This window comes from Kogia breviceps, chromosome 19 (assembly GCF_026419965.1).
Source record: "Kogia breviceps isolate mKogBre1 chromosome 19, mKogBre1 haplotype 1, whole genome shotgun sequence".
NCBI lineage: Eukaryota > Metazoa > Chordata > Mammalia > Artiodactyla > Physeteridae > Kogia > Kogia breviceps.
Genome location: NC_081328.1, coordinates 22,248,296 through 22,274,450, shown reverse-complemented (window position 1 = coordinate 22,274,450; position 26,155 = coordinate 22,248,296). Strand labels below are relative to the sequence as shown.

The following is a 26,155-nucleotide window of genomic DNA, read 5'->3' as shown; positions in this document are numbered from 1 at the left end:
CCCTCCTGGCAGGAGTCTCTTCCAACCCACAGGGCTCCCACAAACACGCTTTCTTATCTCCTTGCCCAGCTATCGTTCCTGACTCCCGCAGGTACTGAGACCCAGAACGTCACAGGATGAGGCCGAGGCTACATGGCCTGCCTTGCCCCTCACCAACCCCTCCCCCGCTGCCAGCTCCAAACATTAAGGGCAAATATCTGCTGCTCGTGGCTCAGGTACCTGGAATTGTGTCCCTTGGCCACTGGGGCCACACACAGCTGCCTAATAACCTCAGGGTTTGCGGGGGAGACCTGAGGCCTCAAGGAGACCTCAGACCTTTCTGGGCATCCACTGGCCCTTCCCTGGAAGGTGAAAGTCATGATCAATACCTGGAAAGGATGGTTGAGGAAACTGGCAAGTGGAGAGCCCTCTCTGTGCCTTAGGCTCCACCCAGAAAAACTGGGGAAAAGGCACATCACCTTTCTCCCCTCCAACAGGAAAGGTCCTTAGGCCTCTGGAAACCCTATTCATGACAGCAGGGCAGTCTGGCATTAATACATGAGACAGGGGCATAGAGGTAGGCTAGGTCTCGAATTCCTGGTGGGTCCAGTGGGGATGACAGGAGAGGAGCATGCTGGAAGGTTGGGGAAGGGAGACTCAAAGTAGAAAAAAGAGGGGGAGGGATGGAGGCTGAAGAATGAGAAAGGGCATCCTCCATCCTCCACCCCCTCTTCCCCTGGAGCCAGCTGTGTGTGTGTGTGTGTGTGTCTGTGTGTGTGCGTGCTGGGGGTGGGGAAGGGAGCAGAGCATCTGAGTTCCAGGCAGAGCAGCTCACAACCCAGCCCCGGATCCCTTCCCAGAATTAAGTGGTATTTGCCAGAAGGTAGGCTGGCCTGTCTGGGGGCTGGAGCCTTTCCCCGGGTCCCTCCTACAACAGCCATGATAGGGCACCAACCCCAGCCAGGGAAAGACCAGAAAGGCTTCCACAACCCGCTCTCAGGCAACCCATGTGACCCAAGCCCTCTCAAGTCTTGGCTTAAGGAGAAGAGGGCAGGATCACCCACCCAGGTCACCTCGACCAGTGCCCCATGTGCGGGGACCCTCTCGGTGTCACTACATCTGTCTAACTTTAAATCCTGACCCAGGCAGAGTATGTCCTGTCACAGCATATTATACTTGGGGACGGCAAAGGCTGAGCTGACCTGGCTCACGGATCCCTGGTTTTGAGTTATGTGATAAATCTGGCTGAAACCATGCTTGAGATCAGCCAGATGTAGGAGCAGCCTTGAGCTGAACCTCCCTGTGGATGTCGAGGAGGAGGAGGACTCGCTCTAGCCCCAGTTCTGCCGCAGACGTGCTGAATGACCTGGGCAAGTGGCTTCACTTCTCATCTGCATCACCATCTGTCAGGCAGGAGGGGGAGGGGCCGCTCTGCAGACCTCACGGGGCGTGTGAGGCTCTAAAGAGAAGAGGATGTGAAGGTGCTTCAAGAAGCAGGATATGCCCGGAGCGCGTGGGAGAGACCACTCTCACTGCAGTGGGGTCCTGGGTAGAAAGCTGGGGTTGCCATCCCTGATGTTTCAGCAGGCTGAGGCCCTTGGAGAAGCGGGTCTCACCCAGGAGGGCCCCAAATGCCCCCTCTAGCTCCAGGCCAGCAGCACAACACGGGGGGCAGAGCTGCGGCAGATGCCATCTGAGGTAGATGCAGGGGGGCAGCGTGGTGGTAGAGGACGCCCAGACAGGTGCTGGACGGGCCTCCTTTGTGTGCGTCTGCATATGGGGCCCCGCGAACATGCCCACTCAGCGTGGCTCTGGGGAGGACACAGAGCTTGGAAACTGTCCCAGGGAACCAGGTGTCCGGCAGCCAGCCTCGACCTTCCTGCCTCCTGAAGTCCAGCCTTGAAGCTCGGAAGACCCCACCAAGCTCCCGGGCGGGGTCTTCCGGAGCCGCCCTCCGGGGCTGTGAGACGGCGCAGGGGCCCGTGGACCACACGAGAGATGCTGCTCCTTGAACACGGCTGGCCTGATGGGCTCGAGCCACATCTGGTTCTCATTCAAATGTCCAAATGTAATTAAATTCTCTCCGATGCAGCGGAAGAGTTTGGTAAGATGTGGCTTTCCCCCTTCCATCAAGGTTAAGAAATCACCATCATCTCTCATTCCATGGTCTGACCCGATCTCCTCCCTGCCACTGATCTCTCCCGTTCTGTACAGTTTAAGGCCTGTGCTCTGATCTGTTTTCTAGAGCTGATGGGGCTGGGGCCCGTGCCGCGCCCTCTCCCCCACTGTCCCACTCACCCACCGGAGAGGACGGCCAGCTGAGGCCAAAGCAGCAGGCTCGCTTTGACTGAGCAAGTCAGTGCACTGTGGGCTGGGCAGGGGCGGGGAGGTGAGCGGCCCTGGGGACACGGCTGCCGAACCCAGGCTCGCCTCGGGGACACACCAGTGTCCTCCTTCCACTGCCTAGATGCGCGGTGTCTCGTCACACCCTGCTGAGGGATCCCCTCTCTGGAGTTTCTCACAGCAGGATGCGCTCGAGAGCCTCTGGCCTGGCCCTAGAGCCCTCTATGGGAAATGGGGAGCCTCTCACAGTCAGGGCAGGGCGAGGCAATGGAGAAGGCCAGGAGCAGCCTGGGAGCCGTCTCCAGGAATCCCTGGCACCTCCACGTCTCACAGGATTGCTGGTCATTTCTGGCCTGTCAGGGCTCCGAACGGGTTAACGGGCAGCACGGTCCAAGGTGCCGGCCTCGGTGAGACGGAGGGTGGCCCACTCAACAGAAAGGAGGCGCACTCACCCGAGGCTTCGGTGCCTCTCCCCAGCCTCCCGTTCAGGACTTCCCTGAACTCAGGCAGAACATCCCCTAGACAGGCTGCCTTTTCCAGCTTCCCTTCCCAACTGAGTATGTTCAGTTTATGGCTTATTTTTACTTAGGGATTTATGACTTTCATGGTAATGGGTTCCATTCTACTTCCTCTCTGTCTATTTTTCTAATCTTTGCGGTATAGGTTTTACGAGACTTTCTTAATAAGTCGGGGTAGTATTCTTTTTGAAACAAACTGTCCTGCAAGTTAATGACTTAGAGTGGGTGTGGATGCTCCCCAGAGACTAATGGGGGCTGGGGAGGGGATAACCAGGGTGGGGGTAGATAAGACTCTTCTGGATTAAATACAGGTCCCTTTAAGACTCTTGGCCAGCTCCTGGACCAGAGTCCCCCAGGCTGCTCACCAACATCCCTATCTGAGATCTAGGACCACTTTTAGGCGCACGTGGCACTTCCACACCAAAGAGTGCTCCCGCTGGAGGTGGGCACAGCACACAGCAATCCCAACATTGCTGACCTGACTCTAAACAGGAAAAATTTTGTATATTTGTTTCCAAATGGTAAACTTTAGTTTAGTAATGGATTTAATTTAATTGCTTGGTGGCATTACTGCCAAGGCCATAGGGCTGGTGCCTTCATATCAGTGAAGGTTTTTAAGGAAATGAACCTAGTTCTTAGTTCAGTCGTCCTAGGCCAAGCTGAGCTAAGACGGTGGTGATGGGGTCAAGGTCTCTGTTGCCTCTGTCAGGGTCCCAGCCTACGATCTTGACCCCACAGTCACGAGTCTCGATTAATTGCTGCGGTGCCGCCCCATCCAGATGAAAAAGCTGGGCGGATACACAAAGGCGGATGTTGCCTTTGTGCTCTGTCCACAGACTGGCTGCTGGTGCCGGGGCCCTATTCATTATTCAATTCAGCTGGCTCAGACGAGCCTTTCCATTTGCTCCTCCAGGAGAAATAACAAATCTAGAAATGCAATTCCACTTTGCTGTATTACAATATTGATTTGCCCGTTGAGTGGGAGTGCATTTGTTCTGTCAGCCCCCCTGTGGGCAGGAAGGGGTTAACCAAATGTTTATCACAAGGCTGGCTTCAGAGTTGAAAGTAATGTGATCAGTAATGAATTTTGTGTTACATTAGGTTGTATAAATGGACAGACAAGCGCAGACAACAAGTGGCCAGGAGTCGGGGCTAATCTAATGATGTAAAAATAGAGACAGCACCAATTATACTAGGGGCCAGCTCCAGGCTCCTGCAGGGACTGCAAATGAATAGGTACAAATCAAATTACTCACTAATAGACGCACTACAAGAGGGGCAGTCAATGGTAAATGCATTAGAGCCTAGTGACCTCTTTGCTCTGCACAGCAGAATCCGAAAATTTGACTTCCATCTTAAAAGTGGGGGGCAGGGAGTGAGGTTCTCAAAGAAACTCTTGTTGGGGAAAGCACAGCAGCTACTCCCCATCCCAAACCCGTCCGTTGCCAGAAGGTACCTCCTGTCTGAGCTGACCTCTTGCCCTCACTCCAATGCCTCCTGAAGCCTGAGCACCAGGGCAGGGGCGGGGGGGCCTCTTGAGGGACCAAAAGAGCAGTGGATGAAGCCCTGCACGTAGGCAAAGACAGGAAGTTACATACCAACACACTTCACAGCCATGTGCCTCTCAGGGGTAATGGTTTTTACTGCTATGTCAAGGGCTGTGTCCGTATTGAAAATAAAATATTTCTTTAAAGAGGATCACAACATGGACCTTTCAGAGAGCAGCCGGTGCCGAGATCAAAGGGAGTAGATATGAAAATCTGGTTTGACCACTGAGCGCTTTGCAGGGAGCGCTCGCTCGTGGTCTGTTCCGAGGCACAGCACATGCAGGGTTTTATCTATTTCTTGCCAGCCTGAACTGGTCTGTCCTTCCCTCTGTTCCTCTTCACAGTCCTGCCTACGCCCTTACAAGGGAATGGGAGCGGGGAAGGATGTGGAATTACCACCAGCACTTGCGCAGCCCCTCAGGTTTTCTTCCTCCCTCTCGGGTTCTAGGAATGTGGAAACCAGGCCTTAAGTTCCAAGCTGCTTGGCAGTGCTGCTGGGCTGCTCAGAGAAGGCTCATGGAGACGTGCTCAGATGCATGAACCATATGCTTAGATTCAGCTCCCAGTGGCTTGGGGAGGAATAAAGTATGAAACCAAAGGACCCAGGCCCATGCCCGGATGGAAGCGGAGGCGGGGAGGGGGGGGCTGGTAGGCTCGGCCCGCCTGCTCCTCCCCCCAACCCACCCCTAAGGCCAACACACCAGTCACATACATCAAAGTGGAGATGGCAAGCTGGTCCCGGCCAACTGGAGATGATGGGAACCAGCCAGAAAAATGAGCCCCCTGGCCCCAACCTGGCAGGGGGGGGCAGGCACAGAAGGGAAAAAAATCATCCTGAACAAATGAAGCAACTGGATGTCAATTCTCCCCAAACTCAATTAAGCACACAGAGGGGTGGGACTGCAAGCTATTGGACTACACTAAAGAAAACATATGTGGGGGGAATCGGGGTAGGTCTGGGAAGCCTGGTGCCCGGGGATTCTGCCAGGACATTTTAAAATGCTTTCTGTGGTGGGCCTGCAGGTCCCTGGGGGCAGGGGTGGGGTTCAAAGAGAAGTGGGCAGGAAGCAATCACCAAATGTCAGAGGTTAGACAGCTGACTCTGGGGTGGGTACTCAGAAACGCCTCCCTCTGTAAATGCAATCTGATGGGCATGGCTCGGCTTCCTTCGTACAGGACTCTTTTGCTTCAAGAGCCCAGGCTCTGGATTCCTAAAGGGTCGGAGGGCCATTTCCAACTTTCATTTTCTGTGTGTCTGTGTGTCTTTCCTCTGTCACCAAGCCATCCTGCCTGGGGCGGGGGTGGTCGAAATACCTCAGGCCACCTTCTGAGGCAGTAGAGGGGCAGAGGCAGGGGCAGAAGGGAAAGATGGGTATTTAACCATCCATGACTGTGTGCAACTTTGTTCAGATCTCACACCTCGCGGAAAGGTCAATGGTTAAAGGTGAATTCTCTGGCAGAGGAGGAGGAACAGAGAGAAATCCTCCCGTTGGTTAACCATTTACCCATGTTCATGTCTCCAGAGAAGGGCCCTTATCTGGGGGTCCAACGGCCCTTCTCCACCCCTTGTCCAAGCCTGTCCTTTTTCCACAGGAATCCCTGCTTCCATGTGGGGCAACACCTGGAAAGGGGACTCTGAAGATTCACTGATGAGGTCACATGGGCACTTCCTCCTTGTAGACGGGAATCAGTGTGCTTTGGTTAAAGAATTCAAAGACGACTTTGGGCAACTGAGAAATGCGGAGGAGCTTCTTAGCGCTAAACTTCCCTTACAGCTCTGCCTTTGCCTGGGGCTTCCAGCAGCCTTAGGGGAAAAGGAGAGAGGAACGGAGGAGGGAGGGGGGAGGGGAAGGAGGAGGAGGGAGAAACGAACTATCTAGAACTGGCCAGAAACTGACAAGTGTGTCTTTTAAACACAATCCTTCTTTCCATTGCTCTGACTGGCTTGCATTTACCTCTCAGGAGCCACGAAAACCCATCCAGTCATTCAGCAAACATTAACTGGGGCTCAGCTTGGCTCTTGTCCCAGTGCTAGATGCTGGGCAGGGAAAGGCTGGCGGTTAGAGGTAACAAAGAGGAATGGGACTCAGTCTGAGGAACCGGAGTCGGGCTAAAGACACACAGTATGGCTGAGGGAGGGGCTGAAGAGACCACCAGAGCTGAGCCTTGCCCCACTGGGATGGAGAAGGGAATCTGCCATTGCTAGTTAGTGGAAACGGCAACAGGTACTACCTGTCCAGGGCCAAGTGTCCAGTGAGTAGGCGATGCAGAAATTCAGAGAAAGCTTCAGACAACGTGAGATTTGCGCTTGGTCTAAAAAGGTGACCGGGCAGTGGGTGAGGGCAGCAGGCCCCTGAACAGAGCCAGGTCAGCACTGCCATGTGCTGGGGATGATGGGTGAGGGTGTCTGCATGGATTATGAATAAGGGGCGACTGTGGAAGGGAAGTGGGGGAGCAGGCTGGAAAGGAAGGTGAGGAAGGCCTGTAAGAGACTTGAAGTATCACAGCAAGGAGCCCAGGCTGTCACGTGTGGGCCCTGGGCTCTTGTGAAGAGGGAAACAGGACAGGCAGAGGAGGCCCTGACAGTAAGGATGCCTTCCTTTTCTGGGTCTCCCTTCTCAGGAATAATGTGTAGGAGTGATTGATAAACCCCTCGGACCAGGTGACAGGATCTTAAGAACTGGAAATTTTTCCTGGACATCTCCTTTCTTTTTTATAAATTTACTTATTTTATTTTATTTTTGGCTGCATTGGGTCTTCGTTGCTGCACGCGGGCTTTAGTTGTGGCGAGCGGGGTCTACTCTTCATTGCGGTGCGCGGGCTTCTCATTGCGGTGGCTTCTCTTGTTGTGGAGCATGGGCTCTAGGCGCGCGGGCTCAGTAGTTGTGGATTGTGGGCTCTAGAGCGCAGGCTCAGTTGTTGTGGCGCATGGGCTTAGTTGCTCCGTGGCCTGTGGGATCTTCCTGGACCAGGGCTTGAACTCGTGTCCCCTGCACTGGCAGGAGGATTCTTAACCACTGCGCTACCAGCGAAGCCCTGGATATAGCCTTTTTTTTTTTTTTAGGTATGCGGGCCCTCTCACTGTTGTGGCCTCTCCCGTTGCGGAGCACAGGCTCCGGACGCGCAGGCTCAGCGGCCATGGCTCACGGGCCCAGCTGCTCCGCGGCATGTGGGGTCTTCCCGGACCAGGGCACGAACCCGTGTCCCCTGCATCGGCAGGCGGATTCTCAACCACTGCGCCACCAGGGAAGCCCTGGATATCTCCTTTTAATCCCACGTTTTAATTATGATTTCACTTCAAAGCTTTAATTTTTCCTCCTTTGTACATCTCAGAGAGGAACGTCGCCTACCTGGCGGTGGTGTGACAACAGCGTGGAATCGGAGGCGTAGAAGCCGTTTGGGAGGTGGCAGCCGTTAGGACAAAGGAGAGGAGGAAACGAGGCAACCCAAGCGCTCGGCACAGGGAACAGCGGCCAGGACATCACGGGAACAGGAGGCCAACATTTCCTGCACCTCCTGTCTTCCCTCTCCCTTGGCCTTAGAGAGGAAGAAAGTGAGCTGAGAGACAGCTTTATTCCCTGGAGGGCCGGCACCGTGCCCAGGGGCACCTCCAGAGAGCCCGCCTGCCTGCAGCGGCCCTGGAGAGACGGTGAGGGCCTACTGAGGAGGTGGCTGACAGGAGCCCCTGAAAGCATTTTGTAGAGGCACCGAAGAAGGCGAGAAAATCCAGGGCCCGACTAGGTGAAGCAGAGGAAAGTACCTAAGGGACTGGCTAAGTTGCTTCCATGATAGTGCTTGCCTGAGAGTAGGGACGTCTAGAAGATAAGAGAATTAATTCACTGCCCCATGCCTGCAATTACTGTCACGTGATCATGTGGCACCCTGAGATGGAAGACTCCTACTGGAAATGCAGCCTTAGCACGAAAATGTTCCCAGCCCTCAGCAATGAGGCAAACAGGAGTTGCAAGGCCCATCGGAAGAGCTAATCTTAGAGGTAGGATAGAGGGTCCAACATACTGGGTTATTTGTTTTGGGGTGCCCATCTGGTCAACTCCAGGAACAATAGCTAACATTTATTGAGATCTTAATTCTCACGGTCCTGAAATGAAAGCTATTAGCACGCACACACAAAAATAGTGCTTTTTGTTCATCTTTTTGCAAAACGTAGGTAGTCAATGGACTTTGTTAATGGATATTTGTTAATTCACTTATTGAATGGATATTTGTTAATTCACTTACTGAACCCTTCCCGTGACCATTTAAAAGCTGTGTATACTGTTCAAAATGTGCTTTCCATATTAAGGAGGAAAAAAGGTACAGCCCTTTCAAAAAGTAAAAGTAGTTCCTGGCAGAAATCTTTGGAAGACCTTCAGCTGAAAATAATCTCACAGCCTTTTCTGCTGAGTAATTACTATACACGCAGGAAAACTCAGAGGATTTAGCAGAGTAAACTAGAGCACTGCTTTCCAAACTGTAGATCGCAATTCATCGATGTATTGTAAAATCAGTTTAGTGAGTCATGACTGCATTAAAAAAAAATGTATACAGCTGATTCACATCATTGTACAGCAGAAACTAACACAGCATTGCACAGCAACTGTACCCCAATTTAAAAAAATGAAATAAAATAGTACTAGAGTATACTGCCTATACTATTGTTTCCTGTAAGTTTTATGTATTTGAGCAAGGAAGTAAATGTATTTCTGATGGAAGGTAAGAGGTAAAGATTAAGCCCCCAGTGTGATCCCCAAGAGAAGCTGCTTCTGGACTAGGACAGAATCTGTTAAAGAGACTCTAGACAGAAAAGGATGAGCCTCTTTCCTACCCTTAGTGCTGTGATCATAAAGGAGAATGAAACAGCGTTCCCGGGACTGCAGGAAGCCACAGTCATGGGGAAGAGTCAGTCCCCCTTGACCTTGACTGCTGACTTAGTGAGCTCTTAAGAGTCCACAGCAGCAAAGGGAGGCTGCCTGCAACAGAGATGTGTCAATACTTTATAAACAGCTGGTCAGGACCTGTGAATGAGGCCTAGGGCTTTTGCTATTGGATGTGGGAGAAAGCCAAAAAAAGAAAGACAAGGTTTAGCTAAACAGTGATTGAAAGAGTTAAAGTGAAAATAACCTTAATATGTGTCCAGGTGTTTATGAAAATTTTTTTGGTATTAGGTTATACCTTTACTTAGACACAAAACAACTGGAATAAGTAAATGTTTTGCTTATCGAAAAAAATCCTAGCTTTCTAGAAAAGGCAATATTGAAAGGCATGTCTACTAAAAGCAGGAATTAGTCATGTTATTTGGAGGGGCTGAGAGAGGAAGGGCTGTAGGAGACAGCATCCCCGGCAGGAGGAGAAGTTTGTGCAGAGGCCCGGCAGGTAGAGGGAACACGTGTGCTTAGGGACCCTCTGGGGACTTCAGCGTGGCTGCGGCTCGCCCAGAGCAGTGAGAGAGGAGTCCGCAGACAGGGCAGCGGCTGGTCATGAAGGGCTTTGTACGTGATGAGATGGGGGTGAATCCGGGAGAAGGACAGGGCTGGGGGGAGAGAAGTTCAGTGTTTGGATATGTGGAAACATTGACAGGTGACCGGAGAGATGTTCTGGAGATCAGGAGAGGAAGCCAACTTGGAGAATCTTTGGAAATCATCGGTTTATGGGTAGTAATTGAGGCCACGGAAGCAGAGGGGATGGCCCTGTTCGCACTGAGGGAGAGGAAAGAGGGCTAAGAAAGGGCCTGGAGAGATACACTGAAGGCTGACGGAGAAAGCAAGCCCGGGGAAAGGACGGAGAAGTGGCAGGGGCAGAAGAAAATCCACGAGAGTGGTGAAACAGGAACTGCAGGGAGATCGCTCCAAGATCACCGGGCCTGGCTCACTGGGCCAGCGCTGGGGCAAAAATGGACATTCGGTGGCGACTCTGGGTGTTGTGGCCGGGCAGGCTGGGGGCAGGAACTGCTCCTCCTCTGGACAGGAGGGGAGGGGAGGTTGCTGCAGGGATGTTTAGGGTCTGGGTGCAGGAGGCCAAGGGATTGCTCAAATGGTGACCACCATTTTCTGAGGGTGAGAGACAAGCTGGTGGGGTAAGAGATTTGAGGGGAACGGGACGTTTGACATAGTGTCCACGAAGAAGGAAAGAGACTGATTTCAGGATGCTGGGTGGACAGAGCATAGGTCCCATACTGAATAAAGCGCAGACTAATTCATACCAAATAAACAGCAAAAATACGGAAAAAAAATAATAAAATACAAACTTAGAGGACCAGAGATCTGGGGAATCTCTTTCATTCTCGAAGAGAATGAAAACAGGCCAGAAGCCACAGCAGTAAAGCAGGGGCTGCAGCAGAGCTGCTAACACCTAGGTTCAACGTAGAATCCATTCACCCAGTAGTTACCGCACACCCCCTATGTGTCAGACACTGTTCTAGCCACTGGGATCTGCTGCAAAAGATGAGTGCAAACTGAGATCTGGAAAAGGAGGCACTGGGAAAATGCAGAAGGACTGCCAGGGCTCACTGGAGAGTGGACACCGTACGTTTGTAGAGGTACCGATCTGAACAACTTACGATTTTTCTTCAGCAACCTAAGTGTATGAGCAGAGTTGGCTTGACCTGGATTTTGTTTTGCTGACTGGGGACAATGGAAAGGTAACAGGGGCAGGAGGTGTGAGGATATTAGGAAGAAAGCAATTCAGTCAGTTATTTTTGAGCTGGACTTGCAAATCTAATTTTGATCCAATTGGACTAACCGGTCACAGCCATCCTGGAGGACAGAGCTAACATCCGCCTCACAGGTAAACTACGTTTCAAAACGGGCCTTCTCAAACTTTAATGTGCACACAGATCCTGTCAAAACGCAGGTGCTGATTCAGTAGGGCTGGGTGGGGCCTGAGATTCTGCATTTTTAATCAGCTCCTGGATATAGACAGTGCTGATGGTTCACAAACCACTCTGAGAAAGTTTTGACAGGTTTTGCTTCACTTTGGGGGAGAGCTGTTTTGCACTATGGTACAGCTTACCAGTGGGGTGCTGGAGCTGGCTGACTGCTACATTTTCAGGAATTCTGCTAGGTGACTGGCGTCATGTTGATGGCTTGAAACTGGCCGCAATGGGAGGTTCTGTCCTACGGCAAATGCCCAACTGCTATAAACCAGGGCTTTCCTGCTTCCCTTTGGAGAGCTGTTTGTTAGACATTTGGTGGCACATCACTAGGTAAACCTGTATAATAGTGAAGCATGGATACAATGGGCTTTGGTGTCAGGGGTCATGGAGTATCCGTTCCGGGTACTACACTGAACAAAGAGCCTGCCGCAGGCATTACAGAAACTGATCATCTCTGGTGCCTCGGAGAAACCAACAGAGGCACATGCTTGGGTTACCCTATCCCATGAGCACCTAGAGGAGCAGGTTGTGGAAAGCGAGAGCGGGACTGAGAGGCTGCTCTGAGCAAAGGGTGACTTGCTGGAAATTCTCATCCACGTTGCCTGGCTATCTCTGGGCAGCAGGCTGACTCTGGTGTGGGTGTGTCAGGCTGCCCTTTCAAGGCCCCGGGCTGCACGACCAGGCTGATACTTTATCTGGAGTTGCAAAATGTGAAAACTGATTCTCAATAAAGGCAGAGGGGAACAGGTTAACTTCCATGGTATCTGCTTAACTTATTGGCCTTCAAAATCGAGGCCGAGTTTAAAAACAACAACAAAAACATATATATGTGTGTGCACACATATAGATTGATAGATTTAATTTGGTCAAAGAAAACCGAATGAATCCCATTTGGTGACAGTCTGGGGAGAAAATGAAACCCCTCTGCTAAAAAAGGGCGTCTCCTACTTTCTGACCTATGGGTCATGCAGCTTTAATTTCCTCTCTCCCTTTTTCTCTCTCTCTCTCTCTTTTTTTAATTTCATGAACCTGCTTAAGGCCACAAAGACTCTCCCGAATCCTTCAGCTGTCTGGCAGATGAATGGCTGCCAGCTTCACTCAGGTTACTAATGGTCTGTGCCAGGCTGAAGTTCCCCAACTCTGCCTGAATGTGCCTTCCAAGACTTCCAGTCTGCTGCTGGACGACACGGAGGTGCTCTAAGTGGCTTCTGAGGAAGGCGGCTGGGGGGGAGAGCTGACCCAGAGCTGCTCTGGCCCCTGGAAGGGTGGCTCCTTGGGAGTGTGTCTGGTGCCCCCGGCTCTGGTTTGTGTGAGCTGGGGCTGGCCAGGGCCCCAGAGACGTAGGGGAAAGCTGTGCTACGAGCAAGGTTCGGAAAGGGAAAAGCTCTTCTCCCTTCGGCCAGCTTCCAAGCAAAATGGGGTTAGAGCCCCTGTAAATGGCAGAGCTGCTTCTCATGTCCGGATCCAGGTGGGAGAACAGTGGCATGATGGCCTGCCACTCACGAGTTGGATGGCTTTACAGTGGGGGTGGGGAGGCGGCGTGCCCATGTCTGTGCTTGTGGGAGTCGAGGGGGTGGGACATGGCTTGTTGCAGCTTCCATGGGGCACGTCTTCCTGTCCAGGGAAGAAGGGGGCGTGGAGGGGGCCTGGCCCTCAGAGATGGCTGTCTCCTGTGGCCAGATAAAGCACCTCTCCATCTCTAGCCAACTCCCTCTCTTGCATCTATTCTGTTCATTTGGCAATTATCACACGAGAGCTATGGGCAGGCATGAAGCTAGTGCTGTGGAGGAAGAGATGAGGACAATGTATCTCTATCCTGTTAGTGCAGGAACAGAGGAACTGAATGGGATGGGGCAGAAGAGAGGGAAAAGGTTAACTGCTAAACCAAAATATCTAGAAGACCTTGAGGATCCACAGGAAATTGGGACTGTGTAATAATGTCAGGCATTTTGAGCCCTGCCAAAATTGCTTTGACTCTCCATCTTGCTTGTCCTGATTCCTGCCCCAGGGTTGTAAGTTTCTCCTCCCTGGAATCCCCTCTTCAGGTAGGCACGTGGATCAGGGATGGAGCAGTTCATGGTAAAGAATAACAGGCTTGAGAGGACTCAGGCAAACAAGAGTGAGAAGGCCTGCAGCCAGGATCTGCTCCATCCCCTAACAAAGTTCCTGTTGACCTCAGAACACTGGCAAGAGGCCTGTGGGGTGGTCGCCCTCAGGGATAAAAGCCGGGCTAGAGCTGGCACTAACAGCACAGATGTCTAGAAGGAAGGGGTACTTTAGAAAAAAGGAGAGGCAGGCTGTACTGTAATTCTGCGAAGATGGAAGGGTTGTGGCCTTTCCTAAGTGCATACGTGTGAGTGTGTGTGTGTATGTGTGTGTGTGTGTGTGTGTGTGTACACCTGCTTGCCCAGGGCAGGGCTTACCCATCATCTAAGGATGTCTCTGCTCTATGGATGTGAGAAGCTACCCCAGGCCCCAGTTGCTGGACCGTCTCAGAGACAAGAGTGCAGAGGCAAAAGGCAGCGTTAAGAAAAAGCTGTCTGGGGGATCACACCAGCCTTGCCTGCTTCATCCTTGCTCCCTCCCAGGCTGGCAGGGCCCACTGATACTCTCCAATCTATAAAGCCTGCAGCAGGGCAGAAGAAGGTGTGCTGCCTCAGTGTTCAGTGCTCAAGGGCTGCTGAAACCTTAGGGACACCAAGGCTGTCCCTTCCCCTGGAGAAGGTGTCCTTCTGGGAGCCACTTATATGATACAATTGTGTAACCACAGCATGTTTGTATGCATTAGTCCATGTAGGAGGGGTCGGTTCCCTGGGAACCCCTCTACACTGGGTTTCCCAATATCAGAAGCTTCCAAAATGGATGGCAATCAGAGTACCAACTAAAGAAACAAATGGTTAAAACACACACCCTCTCCCACCAGAGAAGCTCCATACCCACAGGTGCCATTCACGACCAAGCCAGGCTAGGAGTGTGAGGCCACCTTTACCTGTTCCGGATCCCACCACGTCCCGGCTCGGTGACTCGGCCATGGCATCGGCCAGCCGCTCCCGCAGGCCCTCCTCCGTGTGCTCCATGGAGGCCATGTGCCGTAGCCCGAAGCCCTCCGGCCAGCTCCCACACACCTCCAGCAGGGTCACGCTCCGGTCGAAGGTACCTGCAGCGCACAGGGGACATCTGACGCTGAGTCACCTTGCAGAGAGCGGGCCATTCTCTATGTCTGCCCACTGCCAACTCCCCTTTAGCCCTTCCACAGGACGGATGAAGGAGGGAACACCATGAAACACGGACGTGCAGGGCAGAACGAGACAGCTCATGCCACCAGGTCAGAGCGTGTAGACCTCCACGGCGTTGGGCTAGCGGTTTTTGAACTGTTTTCTTCTTTTGTTATTGTTGCATGGCTTGTAGGATCCTTGTTCCCCCACCAGGGATTAGAAACCGGGCCCTCAGCAGTGAAAGCACAGAGTCCTAACCACTGGGCATCCAGGGAACTCCCCCGAACTGTTTTCTGAGGACCTACAGGGTTCTCTAAAGTCTTCAGGGACTGCTTCTAGAGCTAGGTCAAAGGTAGGAAACTTCTTTCCCAGGTTCAAGCAAACCCCCCTCCCCACTTTTCTCTGTTTGAGGCAATAGGGCTTCGCTTAAAGATTCTTTTTTTTTTTTTTTTTTTTTTTTTGCGGTACGGGGGCCTCTCACTGTTGTGGCCTCTCCCGTTGCGGAGCACAGGCTCCGGACGCACAGGCTTAGCGGCCATGGCTCACGGGCCAAGCCGCTCTGCGGCATGTGGGATCCTCCTGGACCGGGGCACGAACCCGTGTCCCCTGCATCGGCAGGCGGACTCTCAACCACTGTGCCACCAGGGAAGCCCAAGATTCATTTTTAAAAGGGGTTACATCCTTAAATTTTTTTTTAGAAAAAGCATTCTAAGTCACTATATCCTATAACCTATACCAAATATCCTCAGAAAGGTTATGTCCCACGATCCAACGGCAAGTTTGTGGCAGGCTTGGTTCAAGAACTCAGATCTTCCGATGGCTCAGTCTAGAACTCATTCTACTCCACCACATACAGTCCCCCAGCTGCCCCAGGACATGTGCACCACCGGGGCACCATTTGCAGGACGGCAGCACGAGCTCAGGTGATAGCATCTTCAGCAAAGACCTTTCCATGATCTGAAGCTGCTTCCCAATTCCAAAAAGTACACGGTGCTCTGCTGAATGCCAAGATTAGATTTTACATGCAAGATCACTTCAAAGGCTAAATTTAAATTATTCTACTTTATTATACAGCAAGTCTTCTGTGAAAGCTTATTTCATCCACTCTCTCTTGGAAGGAGATTACAGTCATGCTCTGTTGCTTTAAGCACATACCATTTCCCCAGCGATTAGGTAACTGAATCCACTGCATTTATTGGGCTTGGTTCCTGCCAGCACCAGGAAGATGGGGAAAACATGCAAATGCCAATGTTTCCCAAAGTTAAAAGTACACCACCACACACTCTTTTTATCAGGTCTTGCTTCTCCTCTTTGATCAGCCGTCAGAAACTATCTTCCCTCGGCAGTCAGGACTGGGCAGCGTCAGGGCACACTCTCTGCCAATGACAGGTGGTAATAGAGAGGGTGCGAGCCCCAGCCCCGGCAGGCGGCCCTGCCTCTGATAATGGCCAAAGCACTGAGGTGATAACCGTTCGTAAACACTCCGACAGCCGGTGACTCCATACATCAGCAAAGAGGGCCAGATAATCCCGAGCTCTCCTGACCAGACAAAGGCCCTTGGCCAGCCCGCTGGGATTTCTATGTGTGGCAAGGGTCACTCCTGGCCCCTGAATGTCATCAGCCAAGTCTGGCTTTGATTTATCTCTTGCCTGACTGGAGGGTAGATTCCTGGTGCCGGGGTAATGGGCAGCATCTATAAATGCATCTCCCCAAGAAGAGGCCCACCTTGGGAGTGGGGGCTGGGGATCAGCGTGTCAGCTCGGACTCAGGGACGGGGAGCTGCCCTACACCACCTTCTCTATCCATCGGGTAGGGTCAGGCGGCGGGTCTGCAGAGCCAGGCGCTGGGCAGTGGGGGAGAGGTGCTCTGAGCATCAGCCCTCCAAGGGCCTGGGCTGCGCTAGTGATGCCCTGGAGCCCACACTCAGCCGGCATCAGCCACGACTCAAAGGTGCCCGGTCCCCAAGGACACACAAGGACTGAAGACACACAGTGGACTGTTGATTCCAGTGCCCACTCATTAAGTGATGTGAGGCAAGTCCCTCCATCTCCTTTTTCCGTCTCTGAAGTAGAGCTAGTAACTCTCTGCCCTGTCTCAAAGGAGGGAAGAGATTGAGTGAGGTTGCTGTCGGGAGTCTGAGTTCTCCTCTAGCGCTGCCCCACTCTTAGTTGACAAGATCAAGAGCTACAGCACCAGTGTTCCTGGTCTGCCTGGGAAGTCTATGCTTAGGAATTTCCAGAAGAGGAGATCAACAATGAAACGTGGGCACTCCTCCTCCTTGTGCACTCAGGGCCCAGGCGGCAACTTTTTTTTTTTTTTTTAAGGACAGAGACGTCCCAGAGCCTGGGGAAGGGAAGAGAATGATTGTTCCTTTTCTCACTTCACAGGAGCGGGGTGGCTGCCTCTAGAAAGGTGCTCAGTCAAGGATTGTACATACTGTGTTTAGAGGTCAGGGCAGGTAAGCTGACAGCGGGGCCAAGAGGAGTACAGCAGAAGCCAAAGCAGGAAGAAAACGAAACCATCCAGCAAGATGTTATGGCAAGAAGCGTGCAGGTAAGAGGCCCGGTCCATGAGAGAGGGTAGAGGCCAGAGGAGTCTGTAATATTTTAAGGGACAAAGTGACGGTATACAGGAGAAAAGGATCATATGAGCTAGTGTCATAGTGGAGGATGGAAACAGAAATGCAGGATCTAACACATATTACTTGTATGCGTATAGCTCTGGGCAAGCCCTTTACCTTTCTGAGCCTCTGATTCCTCATCCATAAAAATGGAAAAACAATACAACCTTAAAGGGGTGTTATGGGGTTTGCATTAGATAAATAGCATACAGTGAGGGCTCTGCACTTAAGGGGTACGCTTGTGTATATGTTAATAGTAACAAATATGTACAACTTTATACCACTTGAAGCATCGTCATAAATGCTATCATTATAATAAGCATATAAATGCTTAGTGATCCTCAGAGGCAAAATGGGTACCACTCCAATTTATGGGGGAGGAGCTGCAAGCTCAGAGAGATTCAGTGGCTTGCTCAGATTCTCTAAGTGACAGATCTGGAACACAAGCTCCTAACTCTTATCTTGGAGCTCATTCTATCAGCTGCATCTGCAGTGGAGAACTGTTATAGGGAGAAATCACTCTATCTTTCCTAACTTGTTCTGAGAACTCCTGTCACCTTCAACCATGGCCTTTTAAAAATCTTTCCCACACCCAACCAGCCCAGGTTTCTTGGAGTATCCTGGTAACGCCGATGAGTCATCCTGTCTGTTGCATGGCACACAGGAGAAAAGAAAAATTGATAGAAGATCTAATCTGTTCTCTCTTAGCACGGGTACTGCGAGGAAGCTGTGAGTAGGAGGCTGGAGATACAAAAAGTGCTCAGCAAAGGAGCATTTGATCATTTTGACAGTCCTGAGAGGTCACAGAGAGCACGCAATCAGTGGTCCTGCTTATAGTGCTAGAGGGAGTCCCAGCAGAGGCCCAGCAATGCCCCCTTCCTGTCCATCCTTCCACCCCTGCCAGTGCAGATGAGGGCAGCAAAGGAGCTCACAGGGTCTCCTCGTCTTGGAGTGAGAAAAGGGCTGCAGGTGTGTGCGTGTGCCAGCAGGGGCTGGGGTTAGAGGCCAAGCCCTTGGAGAGCGAGGTCACCTCTGGGCTCTTAGGCAACTGCACATCTTGTCAGCGTGGTCGGCACCACTATCATTCATCTGTCCAGCCTAGAGACACTCCATCAGATGGGCTGGCCCTCTGAGCCCCATTACGGGGGAAAGGGTCACTTTCAAGGGGGAGAAGACACTTAGTGCAGGCTGCTTGCAAAGCACAAAGTATATGTACTTAGCAACAAAGATCTTTAGCTGAAGCAATGCTCTGCTGTTTACCAAGCCCTCTCACGTTTATGATTTCGGTTAACTCACACATTCATCAAATATGGATTAGTGTCCACTGCGATATGAGTCAAGCCCCGTGCAGAGGGATGGGAATACAAAGTGAGAACGAAAGAAAAACAAAAAGCCCAAGGTCCACAAAACTCTGGGAAGCAGCAATGATCGGTTTTTACAGATCTGCATTTTTCTGAGACTGAGGGAGGTGAGACAACTTAGGGTCACTGGTCCTAAGTGCAACGGTCTTCCCTTGATGCTCCCTGGGGACCCCTTCCTTCAGGGCTGCCTCCCACCCTGCTATTCTCTGAATATACTTTCTAAGATTCAGTTCAGGTCTCATGGGCTCAACGAAACCTTGTTATGATGATAATCTAAGTTATCATGAGCACTCTTCTACAAAGTCTGACTGTACGCAAAGTTGTTCACCTCTTGGGATGAAGCTGGTGAAAGCTATAAACTTACCCCCCAAATGTGTATTGGCAAACAGGAAATGATATAAGCAGTTTCAGGGGGTTGAAGGATGCCTCTGAAGCCCATCCTCAGATCCCAGGCAGTGAGATCAGTCTCCTGGTGTTCTTCCCACACTGCCCTTAGATGATTCTCATGATCTGCGCTTCGACCTAGTTTAGAAGCTGCTTGAGGGCATGGATTCCTCCACCAGCCGTAAGTCTGTAATCAGCACCGGACTTTGTGCATTGCGCTCGCTCCAAACATGTTTATTGACTGACTGATTAGGAACATCTGAGAAATTCGACAGTCACTCTGGAGTCAATACCCTTTGGGTGTATTGTCCCAGAGACTAAACATCTAGGGCCAGGATTGGGAGGAGGAGATGGAGGCAAGCAGAAAAAGGAGCTAAAGTTAAGTAAGAGGAAGGAGAAAAACTGTAAGTGAGCAGAAAACAATGTTGCAATATCATTCCGCTACCCCCCCCCCGGACGCTTATTTTACAGGTGAGATTCTGGGAATTGGAAGAACCCAAACAATCTGCCTTGGACGACACAGAGAGCCAGGTTCATACAGGTGAGCTTCCCGAATCCTGCTTCCCAGCTTGGCAACCTGCCGTACACTCTCTCCCCAGAGGAGAAATGGGTCAGGTTCTCGGGTTTCACAAAGGCATTAAAGGCATGCCATGACAGCTGGTGAGCCAGCAAGCTCCAGGGGGAGGTGAGTGGCACACGTGCTCTGTCTTTTGTGCACCACCGTCAAGGGGCAGGGAAGCCCAGCGGTGGAGGCGGCATGGGGGAGGTGGGATGTTCCTCTGAGCTGAGAGTGTCTAATCACACCCTCGCTATTTAGAAGACTGCGGCTCAGCCTCCGCTTTGCATCCATTAGATTCAGCCCAGGGTCTGGATGTTGATGAGAGCCTGTTGATCAGATTTCCAGCCACCAGGGAGGCCAAAAGCAAAACTTGTCATTAAACAACGCTCTTCAAGACATAAGCCTTCCTGGGTGAGAGTTTGTGATGATAATGATGTCCATGATAACTAAGAAGTGATCCCAGGCACGATGAGAGCGGCCATTGGAGAGTGTCCCCACCTGATCTCCAAACTAGGTCACCAAACTGAGCTTGAGACTGGTGCTTTCTCTGTGCTTATATGAACAGGTTGGTTCATATAAGCAGAGGCTGAGGACATTAGCTTTGTGGTTATTAGATGTGGCCACAGGCATGTTTCACCATCTCAGCGTGTGCTACGTCATGGCTAACAGACACGGGAGAGGGAGGCTGAGAGCATATGAGGACCCCGTCTGTCCCTCTCAATCCTTTACGTTGGTTCCCAAGATAACCGTAACCCACATCCACAGACGCGGTACAGAGCAAAGAGGCCTAGACCCCAGCAATCTTTTATGATTCCGACTATCTAATGCTCACCAAACTTGTGACCGCGTACCATGTTTGCCCCATAGTCACCCGTTTGGCTGCGGGGTTTAGATTTGGCAGTTAGGTAGTTAAAGGATCTACTATTCCAGTTCAGAAGTAAACTTAGCGATAGAAGGGAAAGGTACCAGCCAAGTACAGAAATACCCTTCGCTAATGGTGGCAAGCGAGGAGATGCTGGCGAGCCAGATGTGGTGATGCCACATGTGTCCTCACAGGCCCTCGGGGGCTACTAGTGGGAAGGAAGTAGTCACCGTTCATCAGAGGTCCATGAGCAGACTACCACGTGGGGCACGTCAAAGGCGCCTGAGACAGGGAAGAGGGATTCAACAGCAACTGAGACAGTAAGCATTTCTGTGCTATTTAAAAGAGTCATTTTGGGCTTCCCTGGTGGCGCAGTGGTTGAGAGTCCGCCTGCCGATGCGGGGGACACGGGTTCGTGCCCCGGTCCGGGAAGATCCCACGTGCTGCGGAGCGGCTGGGCCGGTGAGCCATGGCCGCTGAGCCTGCGCGTCCGGAGCCTGTGCTCCGCAACGGGAGAGGCCACAGCAGAGAGAGGCCCGCGTACCGCAAAAAAAAAAAAAAAAAAAAAAATTAATAAAAAATTTTTTTAAAAAATAATTAAATAAAATAGTCATTTTGACAACAATTTTAACTGCAATATATGATCACAACTCATACTTTAAAGCTTAGGATATAGATTACAAATCCAGACATCCAGGCTATAACTGGAATTCTCCCATTAACTTTTCTGGTTACTCTAGGTCTTAATTTCTCCACTTACCACATGGAGAATAAATGAGCAACTCTCATTTAAGGGGTTTGCTAATATTTCCAATGTAATGAACAGTAATATACTAACAGAGTAACGGTGACATGATGTTTGAGGTTCCTAGGGTATCCGAGGGTACCACATTTCATTTTCTATGAACCAGTTCCATAATCAAGCAGCCACCCTGTAAAGGAGTCTCGGCTGCACGAAGCGAGGAAGGATTCTCCCGTGGAGACTTTGGTGGAAGCGCGATGCTGCTGACACCTTGATTTTGAACTTCTGGCCCCCAGAAATATGAGAGGATAAATTTCTGTTGTTCTAAGTTACCAAGTTTGTAGTAATCTGTTACGGCAGCCCTAGGAAAATGATACACCTATAAAATAGGGAAATGAGAGTTTGGCTTCCAGGGCTGTCATGAGCATCCGATCAGATAGTACGTGAAAGAGTGCTTTGTAAAACTGCACGGGGCCACGCCAACATAGGGGACTACCCCAGGGCTCTGTGAGCAGCTCTTCTTAAGGCAGTGGTGTTCTGTGAAAGGCTTAGAAAGTGAGTAGGGACACCTCTAGGCCAGAAGACAAGCAGCTTGAGGAGGATACTGGGTGGGAAACAGTCACAACAGCTCCCAGTCTGGGCAACTCCATCATAAGAGCTGAGTGGTTCTGTGTCATTACATAGCCAGAGCCTCTGATAGGGAGTTACAGCATCCACGTTGGGTACGTATCCCCCACTTCTCCGAGATGACTGCAGCGGGCCCAGGAGAGCAGGGGAGGTGGTGTCTTAGCTCTGAGGTCGGGTCCCTCACACATCCCCTGATCTCCCCACGTCAGAGGGTGGGGATAGGACATTTCTGTTCCCTAAATTCTTGAATGAATAAACAGAATCGTACTCAACTCAGGTAAGGATGAAATGAAATAGACCGCTGCTAATGGGAATATTATTGGTATAAACTATCTAAAGGGCAATTTGGCAATATGTATAAAGAGCCTTTTAAAAACATGAAAGGCCACTTCGAGAAACCTACCCCAACCTAACCCTAATCTAAGACGCCGACAACCTTCACGCATAAAGATGCTCACTGCTACTTGAATGCAGCCTTACAATAGGGTATTTGTTAAGTAAATTATGCTTCATAGTGGCGGTAGAATATTAGGTAGTCTTGAAAAATGATATTTATAACAGGAGAAATTCTATAAGAGATGATGTTAAATTATTTGGGATTAACAGACATACACTATTATATATAAAATAGATAAACAACAAGGACCTACTGTATAGCACAGGGAACTCTACTCAATATCTTGTAATAACCTACAATGGAAAAGAATCTGAAAAAGAATACATATGTATATATAAAAATATGTAAGTTTCTATATACATAAATATATATATATATATAACTGAATCACTCTGCTGTGGGCCTGAAACATTGTAAATCAGCCATACTTCAATTTTTTAAAAAATAAAACAAAATTGGACAGTTAGTATTACTGAGCAATGTAAAGAAAGCATTAAAAAAAACCATTTTACAAGAGTCGTGACAAAATGTTATTAACCATGGTTGCCTCTGGGCAGTTGGGTTATATGGAACTCTTCTGTTACTTTAAACCTTTCTATATGTTTCTTATAACTTCCGTAATCAGCATAAAGCAAACCAACAAATACTAAGAAGAAAACTGGAGAGAAAAAAATGCCTATGGCGGAAACACTCATGCTGGGACCTGGATCACAGGTGAGCCTGTGAAAAGCTTTGGAAGGGAAGCCCTGACTCTGCTGAGTTGGCTCCCTTGCCAAGCCCTGTGCTTGACTCAGCCGGGGCAGGTGAGCCTGCGGCTGCAGGGCCCATATTTGACTTTTCTCCCAGTGGCCGTGGTTGGCTGCATGCGATGTTGACCCATCCCTGTGTACATCTGGCATATTTCTTATTAATTCATATCAGGAATGTGCACCAACTTGTGTGTGAAAAACGGCAGAAACAATTCCACCTCTGTACAAATTTCATACATCAGATCAGAAAGGGCAGGTAGAGCAACTCTGGAAGGAGTCGATTTTTACATCAAGTCCCTTTACCTGTCACCTTTGTCCCCACCCTGCCCTGCCCCCCACCCACTCCCACTCTCCTTTGGATAAACAGGACGCAGCTTCCTAGGAGACACCCTTCCATGACTGTCAGGGAAGGTCTGAGCCCCTCACACATCATTAAGAGGTCACTGAGCAGGGCCCTGCCTTTTGCCTGGGAGCCCAAGAAATCAGTCATCACTGCAGGTCCCAGGGGAGTTACCACTGGCTTCCCACTCAGAGCAGACCTGAAGGTGCCTCAAGCAGGAGACCTCTCTGAGTCAGGTGGACACGGGCATTTCCCACACAGGATCCCAGAGACCCTTTCCTCCTGTGCTTGAAACGTGGCACAATCAAGATTTCTCCCCCTCTAGGTGAGAAGAGAAGAATCATTTTGCAGCTAGGCTAACCCTTCAGCATGCTTGGCCTGCTTCTGAGGGTGGAGAGGAAGTTCACACACAGCCCTCTGTCATAGGATTTCTATGGTAAGGCTCAGAATACTGCAAGACAAAACGGTATCCTCGGAAGCCTAACGACTCCTTGAATGGAAAAACTTCATGGAACTGTATCTCTCAACACAGGTAAGCACACAAACTAGGTTTTCCAGGACAGTCCCGATTCCACACAATTAGTTCTGTGATCAGATCAGATATCAGGAAAGGCAAGAGAACAGACATTTGTCGAGTGTCTATTCTGCGCCAGGCATAGCCACGTCACGTGCGTTACCTCATGGGAATCACCCCAACAAGTCTGATGTTGGCATCAATATTCCCATTTTACAGATCAAGAAACTAAGGCAGAGAGACATAACATTTTTGCTCAAGATGACAATATCAAGGGTATGGTCAGGATTCTGATTCTAGGTTCATCTGCCTCCAAAGCCTGTACTTTCCCCATGAGAATCCAGGCTGAATTTTTTTTTTTTTTTTTTTTTTTTTGCGGTATGCGGGCCTCTCACTGTTGTGGCCTCTCCCGTTGCGGAGCACAGGCTCCGGACACGCAGGCCCAGCGGCCATGGCTCACGGGCTTAGTTGCTCCGCGGCATGTGGGATCTTCCCAGACCAGGGCACGAACCCGTGTCTCCTGCACTGGCAGGCGGATTCTCAACCACTGCGCCACCAGGGAAGCCCTGAATTTTGATTTTGCAAAGACGGCTGCAGGACCAGGAAGGGGGTTTTCAGCTCAGTCTTCCCAGTCTCGAATTATAAAGTGGTTCTTGCCATTCAGCTGTGGTGGGGTGGGGGCAGCAACCCAACTAAAACCCTGTGTTTGTCTTGAAAGAGATTACAGTGCTCCACAAATAAGCCAAATTTGAGGCTCTCAACTGAGGAGAACTTTGAAGTCTGAAACCTGGGGCTAAGATGTCCTCTGTTTTTATTAATTAAAGAAGATGTTTCAAAACCATCAGATTTATCACGACCGGATTTCAGATGTGCAACCCAGTGTACACACAGACGAGCATGGCTTGCCCTTTTGGGTTGTTTTTGCTCGTCCCTGAGGGTCTGCATTTCCTCAGATGAGACCGCTCTGCTTCCCGGTCTGGCTGAGGTGAATGGAGGCCCAACTTTGCAGGCCTGGGCCCTGCTGGCCTCAGGAGTTTTTAAAGGCCAGAGAGGGATAAGTGGGCAAAGTGGGTCCTGCTGCCATTTGCTCCTCTAAGCCCCCGGGGCAGTGGCTGTGGGGAAAGGGAGGGAGGGACCCACCCTGTGCTGAAGAAGGGTCCTGGATGTGCGTGTGGACCCCAGAGCTGACTGGTTTGATACCCTGCCCACTTCCGGTTTTATTATTCTGGTAGTCCCCTAACTCTGTGGCCTTGAAAATGGCGCCCCCAGCTTGGGCAACAGGCATTTCCATGTGTAATGTGTGGTCAGCCTTCTACCAACCTCTGCCATCAAAACCCATCAGTACTCACTCCATGGGGTAAACCTGAACCAGATTTTCCGCCGCAGGCATCTTGGGATGAAGATCTGGGCCTGGCCTGCCATTCTGATGTGGGGTCTATTACGTAACAGGATCTCTACTTTCCAGGCCCTTCCAAAGAAGTTGTTCGGCGGCAGAGACTTGGCCTCAGGGCCTGCAAGGAGCAAGATGAAAACCAGCACTGTTTGGACAGTGCGGGACCCCCGCTGGAGCTGGGGTGCCTGGGGATGCTTTCCATGGGGTGTGGAGGCTGAGGTTGGTGGAGGACAACCCACACTAGGGAAGGCCGGGGGCGGGGAGATCTGAGCACAAAAATGAAAGCAAGGAGGTTCCACATGTGGGGCTGTGAGTCAACTCCACTGGGGCAGGAAGTCTCTCATGAAGAATAACAGCTCACATGATTTCACAGAATCGCTGCATATTTCCACACACTTATTTCACTTTGATTCTGGGATCACAGAATTTGTACTGTAGGCAGGACAGACACTGTCGACTCCATTTTACAGATGACGATACTGAGGGTCAGGGAGGGTCTATGACTTGCCTCAGTCACCTTAGTTTCTTGCCTCACAGGGTAGCTGTGGAACCATCCGTGAAGGTCCTCAGTGAACAGACCAACACACTTCAGAAATATCATCGTGGCTGCCTGCGGTGGGCACAGAACTGGGGTCAAAGCGTGGACTGGTGATCCACCTTGCTGAAAGCTTGGCTAGTGCTTTGCTTGGGTCCCTTGTCCTACAGGGACCTCCTTGACTTCTGGCCTCATTTCCTGGCCTGGCAGCCCATGGGGGAGGGGGTGGGGCTCAGCTTGGTATCACTTGAATTTATCACACAAGGTGTGTTTGGGGCATGTTCTGCACCTGGAACAGTGGGGTGCCCGGGAACTATCATTTCCTGCCTTGACACGTCCAGGTGTTTCTTTAGCCCTGGCTGGTGACACTGACTAGCAGCGCAGGCACGGAAGCAGAGGAAGATGTAGGGAAAAGTTGAGCCGCTGCAGGAACACACATTGGGAAGCACTGAGGCGTAGAAATCTTCACAATGAAAATAATCCCTTACACTCACACTGCCTTACCCTTTACAAGGTGCTTTCACAGGCCTTTCTCCCCTTAATCCTCACAACACCCCTAGGGAGGAAGGCAAGGCAACTATTACCAGTCCCCGTTTCAC

The 26,155-nt window shown here is 50.8% G+C and overlaps 1 protein-coding gene across 4 annotated transcripts in view; it reads right to left on the bottom strand.

Annotated features, from left to right (window-relative positions):
- Positions 1–26,155, bottom strand: part of BCAS3 (BCAS3 microtubule associated cell migration factor) — a 564,511-nt gene that overhangs the window by 8,384 nt on the left and 529,972 nt on the right. For all 4 annotated transcript variants that reach the window (XM_059047562.2, XM_059047561.2, XM_067021769.1 and 1 more), the window contains one exon: positions 14,248–14,415. In XM_059047562.2, coding sequence (XP_058903545.1) covers positions 14,248–14,415 — 168 coding nt within the window. The remainder of the gene's footprint in view (positions 1–14,247; positions 14,416–26,155) is intronic.